Below are 9,623 nucleotides of genomic sequence, written 5' to 3'. Positions count from 1 at the left end.
GTGTCCCCCCATGTCCAGCCCTAACTCCGCATCGCATCCAATCGGGTGGAAACAGGCTGGTGCTCCGCTGCGCTGTCTCCTGTCTGAACACTCTTGGAGCACTCTGATTGGTTGTTTTGGTCAGCCAAACAGAGCGCGAATAAAGCATTATGGACAGACAGACAGACGAAAGCTTTCATAATATTAGAATACTCACAGAGGCAGCTATGCTTATGTTATATTCATTTTCATCCAAAAGCTTTTCCTGGGTAGAGTTGAATCTACGTGGGAAATTATGCAGAGATGTTGTTGCTGCTTGTAATAAAAAGGCTCCAAAGTAAAAGACAAAAGTAGCTCCATGGAAAAGGAAATCCTGAAAAGAAAGTAATGAAATTAGTGTGCTGTAACTGACCTAATTTATTTAACTTCAGGGGGGAAAAAGTGAAATACTCAGATAAATTAAATAAAATTATTCTGAGATTAACTATGCCTAACACAAAGATGGTAGGTAATATATTGATTTTCCTAGTGCTAGAAAAGTGCATCACAACATATAATTCATTCATGTATTAAATTCCTGAAGAGGGATTTAGGCATAACTTAGGGCCCCATGTGCAAAATTGCAATGCTGAAAACCCCTGCTCAGCTCCTACTTCAATGCCACCAGCACCAAAGATTCTGACACAAAATTTTGCCAGGTACTTAAAATTCTCTCTCTGTGTATAGCCAAAATATCTCCCTTTTAACATGGCTGAGTGGCTTGGTGCTTAGCTCATGCCTATCTGCAGTCTAGACGCAGGTGTTCTTCTCCTTTGTCTTCCTGATGAGTCAGGCTTTTTCAGAGTATCCCTACCAATCAAATGGGTTCTGCACCAAATGCAGTGGTGACTGCCCCCTTTTTTGCAACGTGATTGAAGCTGCTGCCATGCCCTCCTACTTCCTTCTGTTCAACGTTGTTGGGACATTCATCCAGGATATAGGAGACTCCTGTACAAGTCCTTCCTCTGCTTGAGGAGATTCATACCCACATCTACTACTTTTTGGGTTGCTCATCAGACTACAAGTCTAAAGGACATTTATGCATATCAACAGGAGACTCGTGTAAAATACATGAGCATCCTTCTAGCAAGGAGATAAATCCAGGACTTTTTCCCAGGTGAATGACCTAACCACTAGGTTACAGTGTTGTGCTCTCTCTTGTGTTCTCTCAATGGCCCAATGAATCTTTATTTTTCTACACTGCTGAACAGGTTCAAAAGGAGGGAGAGTATGCCCCACCCAGAAAACCCTACAGCCAGGTAGTTGAAGTACACATTGTAAGAGGTAGAAGATATGGATTTGAATCTCTTGCAGAGGGGAAAATTAAATGCTGATCTCCTGTATCTTGGGTGACAGCTCAAGCTGTCTTTTACTGCACCTCTCACACATGCACACTTGAAAGAAAGAGCATAGCTATCCTCTTCTGAATGAGGGCTCCAAGCTCTGAAATTTGAGTAGCGATATGTGCTTAAAGCCTGGAGAAGGAGGATACTTTAGATACACCCCTGATATGCTCTGCTAACACCTAGCCCTTATTAGCTCACACCTGTTTAGGGAAGAGACTGATTCCTCCCATGATTTGAATAAGGGGCTTAGGCATACAATTAAGGATTCCAGATGCAAACATGCAAGTCTGCCTCGATGTGGCCAAGTCCCTCCTTAGATTTAGGTTGACAGCCTGGCATTCCAGATAGAGAGTTTTAAAAAAAAGTTTCAGTAAAGTTTATCTAATATATTTATCCCTTTGGTAATTTGTAGCCTACTAAATTCATGCTAGCAGGAATATCTTTCAGGGGATCTACGTAAATACCTTATGATGTCATTAGAAACAAAATAGTTTTCATTGCTATATTTGCTATGTTTCATGATTTAATATACAACTGTATACATATGTATGCCATTTGTGTGGAGGTGGTAGCCAAGTGAAATAGTACCTCTAGGGGACTAATTAATTCATTATTTCTTTCCAACTGTATACCAAGGGACCATAACTTTCTCTAAGCATGAAAACATGAAGTAAATCAACAGTTTGATATTGATTGTACTACCTCTGTAACATCAAGGTCATGTCCTGCATTGTCCTAGTTAGGGAAATGTTTTCTACACAGATTTCCACCCCCCCCCGGTGAGTTTTATTTCATTAGTTTAATTAAATGAGTCTGCTTTGCAATGTAGATTGTTTATCAGCCAGTGATTCCATATCTGACTGAGGCTAAATCTGAATAAAATCACACAACAGTCAGCTTCAACAAGCTACAACAAAGGTAGTTGCTACAGTTTCCTCTTCCACTCGGACCAGGAAATAGCATTCTAACAATGTGATCATTTGAGACTCTGTCATAGAAGCTGCTCTTTCCATAGTCTTAGTTTCTGAATCACTGAATTTGACTGCGAGTCCATAAGCCCCAGTTCTGGCAAGATGGTTGTAGTAAGAATGAACTAGGGAGTTACTATCTCTTGAAGTATTGCCTGGAAGCCGTCAGGCTTTAACACAAAAATGTATTATCCTAGATCTGGCTGCAGGGTCATGTAAGATGCTGTACAAATTTGTAGCCAGTTAAGGAGTTCCATTCTTGCACTGAGCTGCCCATCTAGCATACAACTGTCTTGCTCAATTGTATTGGCTATTCTTTTAGTACTTTAGCTCATGAAAGAGCACATACAGCTCAGTGAGGAACACTGTGCTGGCTGTATATACAGGAGAGGCATGTTCAAGAAACAAACTTTCTTGTTTCCTCCGTCGAGCTGCTAAACACTTTAATTTCCTGGCAACAGTTACAGTGCAATTAGGTATCAAAAGCAGCATTTGTATGGCCGTGACTTCTGTGATCAAAAAATGACAAATCTTTATGTGCTTTAAATAATGTAGATTGGTACCTCCTGTTCCACTGCTTTTATAATCCTTTAAACTTCATGAAAAGGGTGTGCATGCACATGTATGTGCAGTTTGTAAATAAAAGGATAGTTCACACCTTTACACCTGTGAAAACCTACATGTATAGAGCAGTATAAAATGCCTGGTTTTGGCACACTACTTGGCACAGTTCAAAGCTATACACCTCCACAACATCCGCATCTTTCTGACTCAGGATAAGTAGCATCTCTGAATAGTTTCAGAGGAGATGCCAAAGGAATAAAGTACTGCTCAGTGAAAGGCTGGCAGAACATGGCTCCTCAAATTCTACAGATTTGCATCTGGGATAGTGGAATTTCCAAGGGTTTAAATAAGCTCAAACCATTTTTTTATTTTTTAAGTAAAACTTGGCTTTTTTATTTCTTACAACTATTAATACTATATAACAACACATCTGTACTTCTGTTTTTCTGGAGTTACTTGTCAAACTGCCAGAGTTAATCATTGTGAATTATGTTGCATATATTATTTTCTGAAGCAGTAAATCTGCTCATCACACGCTGTCTGCGTAGAAATAAAAAGAAATAGTTTTCAGTTTTTCTTCTAACATAAAAGCAAATTCAGCATTTCTACAGTTACATGTCTTTACTTATCTGTAGAAATTGACATTTACAATAAAACTGAGCAATGCATGTGTCACAGTATCTTGTTTGGAAAATGCATATCCAGTGTGCTACAAAACACAAGGTGATCTTAAAATGGTATGCCAACCTGTAGCATAATTTATTTTTTGGTGATTAATAAAGTAAGCTGGATTACAGCCAGCATAGTTGAGGTAAAATGTTCAGTCCTCTTTATATGAGCAGTTATGAGTCATTTTTAACAAAATCACAGACAAATATCATAGGCCTGCTATAAGGCCCTCTTATACCAGAGGGGCCACAATTCCTGACTATTAAACGAGAGCCTGGACAGTGGCTTCCCAATAAGTGATGGAGAAAAAGTTAGGGTATTAACTGGCTCGAATAGAGCAAAGAACTCTTTCAGAATGGGGGTAAACAGATGACATTTGTTTACACTAAAGTAAATCTGGTTCTCCTAGTGTACAGTGTCACCTGTCCAAAACCTGTTGTTACAAGATGAATATTTGTATAGCATTTTGGGTATGTAAAGAAAGCACTATGCCCCCAACCAGCAAGGCTAGAAAGTATGTGCATAATTTTAAACTGAATAATTCTACTGAAACCAACTATACCTCCCATTTACTGAAATTATGCACAGTCTTAAGAGCTTTGTTGAATCCTAATCTATGTGCGAACACCACCAAACAACCCTCAATTTACAATTTCCTCAACACTCAAACGGCAATCCTTGGATTGTGACTCACATTTTGGGAATGAAACATAAAAGCAGATGCAATTAGCAGACTCTTACATAGTCTGTGCTTTAGCTTTACTGAAGAGTTGAAGTTATACTCTTCTGTATGTGTACTTGTAGTGAAACATTGCTGCTATAAAGCAAAAGTGTCTTTGGAGAGAATCCAAATGTATTGCTGATAATTGATAAACCCTTCAAAGACCCAGCTTAAGATGTTCTACGAACTTCTGATTTAAAATACTTGCAAATCAAGGGACTGTCCACCTAATGACTTGGATATTATGGGATACACAAGAATGGATTTAAAAAATATATCTAAGCATACAAATCTTCTTAAGCATAACATGCTTACCAGTAGAAAAATGGGCTATGGAGAAGGAAGACTATTAAATAAAGATGTTGAACAGTCAGACACATCAGCACTTCAATGACATGATACATTTTTAGGAACTTTTGTTCTTTTTGCATCTTCTCTTTCTCTTGTTGCTCACTTAAAACTTTGCAATATTATAAAACACGATGATATAACATAGTGTATGTTTCACCTGTAGGCAACTGGAAACTTCCTATTCAGCTTGTTATATACAGCTTGTTAGAACCTATTATTTTTTAAGGCTACAAACAACACAGGAGTACATATATTAAAAATTATGGAAGACATACTTATCAGTTTGCCCATACTTAATCAAAATAAAATGGAGCAGGTTATAGCTTTCCTTTTTTCATATGAAGGTACAGACTGAAGGCTGATTAGACATATAAAGCTTTATTGTAATCTTGCTTTCTAACTAAAGGTTAAGCACTGCATGTGAAGATATATAATCAATATAGGCTTTGTCATTTAAAAAGATCAGACTTCAGTTTTACTGAAGAACTGAGCCACATCACATAGAGCCATTCTGGCCATTGGAGGCCTAGGAGTCCAGAATGGCAGTAGACGGTCCTAAGCATCTACTTCAAGATAAACTGGAGTCTCTTATAAGGTCAGAGAACTAGAAGGATGTTCCTGGGTCACTGATTCCTACCCCTTGCTACTACAGATAGCCACATCACAGAATGCTGTTAATAAACATAGCAAGTGCCACCTTTGTTTTACATGAAACTTTTGCTTTACTAGTCCTATAGGAAGGCTGTTCTGGAAGTTCATAGTTCTTTTAACTTCCAACCTAAACCCAGTTCATACCCAATTATCCTTACGGTAATGTTCACCTTCAGCCTGGTCTCCTTCCCTGGTATTTCCCCCTTGTTGCTTATGGAACATAATCATAGCACCTCTTAGTCTTCGCTTTTCTAGATTTAAACCAGCATGTTTTTCTGTCTCTTGTAAGACAGGTGCTCCATTCTATTGATCAGCTTGCAACTTTTCCAGTTTGACTCACTCCACTGACCGGTGGGCCTCAAGTTAGGAAGATCGTCAGTCTCTTTTGTAACACTGTTTCCATATTCTTAAGACAAAAAAAAAAAGGAGTAAAAAATCTTACCGTCTGGTTCCAGTCAATAGCAATTCTGTGTGTGTAGCTGAAGAGGAACACGCACAGGAAGAGGATGGAGAGGAAACAAGCAGTCACAGACACAAACATCACCCATCCCTGCAGTAGCGGCAGAGGAACCCTGGTGGCAGCTACCAAAATCCACACTAGTGCTCCAAATAGCTGTGAGGGGAAGAACACAACAAAGGTTGAACTAAACGTTCTCCAGCCTTTCTTGACTGAGACCTAACAGCTCAACTCAAATTGAAAAAATCCGCATGGAGGTAACTTCAGGAATTTGGGCAATTTAGAAAATTTTACCTTTTCAAGCTGAACGGCTCAAAATGACCTAGACATTGAGGAGATAGTCTCAGTACACACATCTACACATGCACTTTAATGTACAGCAGCCTATTTTACTGTATTAAAAAGTGCCACATAAAAAACTATGCGATTACACTAATGCACAGCAAAATAGGCTACTGTACATCAAGCATCACTTAAATACTGCGCATTGCGGCAGCCTAATACGCATTTGTTTCATACCTCACATTGGAGGTACTAAATTCGATGCACATCAGGAATAGTACGCATGCAGATGCACCCACTGAAAGTGAATGGGACCTAAGGGTTTAAATGGCTCTTGAAAATAGAAGCTTCAAAGTCTCTGAGGTATTTTTTGCCCAAAGTCTTATTTTGAAGGGAATAAAGGGACTATTAAAAACACTGTTAGAAAGCATTTATGCTGGAGGAAGGAATCAAAAGGTTTGTTGGCACCAGCATGTGTGCCAAGGGCGCAAGTAGGATTGAATCTGAAGTTTATGCCATGTAGCCATAGGCAGTTATAGTAATGAAATAAAAATAGATCCTGGTTTTGTTTTGTTTTGATTTTTAACTGAGTTTATTATTTTCCTTTATGTACATGACATTTGGACAAAAGGATAAAAGGCAATAAATGAAAAGTAAAATATTTTAAGGCAGACTGGATCTGGAAGGCTAAGTAAAAGGAAGAGATAGGCCAAGTTCTTTGCAGTTAAGCTTATGTAACAAAGAGCAGAATTCAGCCCTCCAAAATGTCATTGTAGCATACTGATTGATCACAATGAACATGTCTTCAACTATAACAAAAGATACCCATTAAAATCACCATTGCCACTGGAAAGTGTTCCTATGTCTTTAGATCAACATGGCTACAACCTATATCCTTTTTAAGATGGAAAGCTTAATCCAACTTAACAGTTAAGACCTTATTTTAGACAATGGGTAATAATGACAGTGATCAAATTCAGGCCATTTCCACTGGAGTGGCCATTTCCAGTATATACCTCCCAAGGCACGAAGCTGGAAGCAATTTTCCTTTTTTTCCAGATAGCAAGAACTTCAGTGGAAAGCCTGCTTAGTTTCTTTTTTAATCTGGGCCTGGCTCAATTTCCAGTAAGAACAAGTAAATCTTTTGTGGTATTAAAACACAGCATATATGAATCCAATATATCTGATGTAAAGATGCACTGGCAGCCTGAATTCACAATTTCACAGGTTAGTCTGTCAGCCTTCAAGCTACTTTCAACAGTTTCTTTTCATAATGCATCTGCTGTGAGAAAACCTACTTTCTTCTACAGTAACATGGCACTGGAGTCTCAAATCCTTTCTGCAGAAAACAAGTATTGCATGGGTAACAGCCACATAGTCTTTCCACTGCATCCCACTGCTGAGACTGGCATCACGGTTACTAATTTTAGCATCCACTTTGACAATGATTTCCCTGATAGTGCACCTGTCCAGTGGAACTAAAGCAAGGCACAGCACTCGCATTACACCGGTTGGCAAAACCATCAAGCAGTTAACTCAGGGTCATTTCTGACTTGCCTGAGAATGGAGGACCGCACACATACAGAACCCACAGGGCGGAAGTCAGGCATGTACAAGGCTTCTCTGGTGGTTAGAGCGGTACTCAAATCTGCAGCTGCAAGTAAGATTCTAGTCCTGTAACCTACATTTCCCCAGGCTCTCATGCTCAATTAGTAATCACAGCTGCGAAGTGGAAAACCCTTCTGCTCCTGCTTAATTCCAAGGACCTGACCTGTCCCAGTGAGCTCAGTGAGGGCACTTAGGTAAAGTTGGGCATGCAGATAGAAAGCTGAGGAAATGTATGCACATACGTGTGTATTTGTATGTAGAAGCATGTGTGTGGGTGTGTGTACTTTATATGCAGAAGGGTGCCCGTACTTTGTATGTAGAAGTGTGTGCATGCGTACCATGTAGATAGAAGGGCATGCATACTTTGTATGTAGAAGGGTGCATGCACTTCATATGTAGGTGCCTGCATTTTGTATGTCGAAGTGTGTGCATGTGTACTATATAGGTAGAAGAGTTTGTTCTTCGTAAAGAAGGGTGTATGTACTCCACATGTAGGTGGCTGTATTTTGTATGTAGAAGTGTGTGCATCTGTACCACACAGATAGAAGGGTGCACATACTTTGTATACAGAAGGGTGTGTGCACTTTGTATGTAGGTGCCTGCATTTTGTATGTAGCAGTGTGTGCGTGTGTACCATATAGGTAGAACAGTGTGTTCTATGTACAGAAGGGTGCATGTATTCTGTATGTAGGTGCCTGTACTTCATATGTAGAAGGGGTGTGCGTGTGTGTGTACCATGTAGGTAGAAGTGTGCACATATTTTTTACACAGAAGAATGTGTGTACTTTGTATATAGGTGCCTGTACTTTGTATATAGAAGTGTGCATGTGCATATTGTATGTAGAGGTGTGTGCATACTTTATATACAGAAAGGTGTGTGCACTTTCTATATAGGTGCCTGCAGATTGTATGTAGAAGTGTGTGTGTGTGAACCATGTAGGTAGAAGGGAGTGTATACTTTGGGTACAGAAGGGTGCTTGCACTCCGCATGTAGGTTCCTGCAGGTTGTCTGTAGGTGGTGGTGGGGGGGGGGGTCTGTGGGTGAACCACATAGGTAGAAGGGCATGCATACTTTGCACACAGCAGGGTGCGTGTACTTTGTATGCAGGTGCCTGTATCTTGTAGGTAGAAGTGTGTGCGTGTGTGTGTACGACATAAGTAGAAGGGCACGCATACTTTGTACACAGAAGGGTGCATGCACTTTGTATGTAGAAGTGTGTGCATGTGAACTATGTAAGCAGAAGGGTGCGCATACTTTATAAACAGAAGGGTGTGTGTAGTTTGTATGTAGATACATGTATCTTGTATGTAGAAGTGTGTGTGTACCACATAGGTGGAAGGGTGCGCATACTTTGTGTACAGAAGGGTTTGTGTACTTTGTCTGTAGATGCCTGCATACACACACGTGGGGGGGGGGGTGTGTACCACATAGGTAGAAGGGTGTGCATACTTGTACACAGCAAGGTGCCTGCAGAGTGAGAGAGAGAGAGAGAGTATGTGTGTGTACCACGCAGGTAGACGGGCGTGTGCACCCGCACGTAGGGTGTGTGTGTGTGTGTACCACGCAGGTAGAAGGGCGTGTGCACCTGCACGTAGGGTGTGTGTGTACCACGCAGGTAGAAGGGCGTGTGCACCCGCACGTAGGGTGTGTGTGTACCACGCAGGTAGAAGGGCTTGTGCACCCGCACGTAGGGGGTGTGTGTGTGTGTGTGTGTGTGTGTGTTTGCACGCGCTGTGTCCCCGGGAGGTCGCGCGTGCCCCCTTCCCCCCAGCCCTGGGGCCCGTGCGCGGGGGCCGCTCGCGGCGGCAGACTCCCCCCCGTCCCCGTCCCCGTCCCCGTCCCCACTCACGATCTCGAGGCAGATGAAGGCCCCCGAGTAGGTGCGCAGGATGTCGAGGCCACAGGGCAACGTGACCCGCGGCGTCGGGAAGTAGGCGGCGGGGTTGGGGGGCGGCGGCATGGAGCCCCCGCGGGCCGACATCCCGCT

General features: G+C 41.4%; 1 protein-coding gene across 1 annotated transcript in view; it reads right to left on the bottom strand.

Annotated features, from left to right (window-relative positions):
- Window positions 1–9,617, bottom strand: part of MAL2 (mal, T-cell differentiation protein 2) — a 16,506-nt gene extending 6,889 nt beyond the window's left edge. Inside the window, exons 1-3 of the mRNA XM_019528099.1 lie at window positions 9,486–9,617; window positions 5,731–5,901; window positions 197–352 (exon numbers count right to left, since the gene is read on the bottom strand). Of these exons, the coding sequence (XP_019383644.1) occupies window positions 197–352; window positions 5,731–5,901; window positions 9,486–9,617 (459 nt within the window). The remainder of the gene's footprint in view (window positions 1–196; window positions 353–5,730; window positions 5,902–9,485) is intronic.
- Window positions 9,618–9,623: the final 6 nt, after the last annotated feature.

This window comes from Gavialis gangeticus, unplaced genomic scaffold (genome assembly GCF_001723915.1).
Source record: "Gavialis gangeticus isolate Ggan-Ray unplaced genomic scaffold, GavGan_comp1, whole genome shotgun sequence".
Taxonomy (NCBI): Eukaryota; Metazoa; Chordata; order Crocodylia; family Gavialidae; genus Gavialis; species Gavialis gangeticus.
The sequence above is the reverse complement of the archived record's forward strand: the minus strand, read 5'-3'. Positions and strand labels throughout refer to the sequence as shown.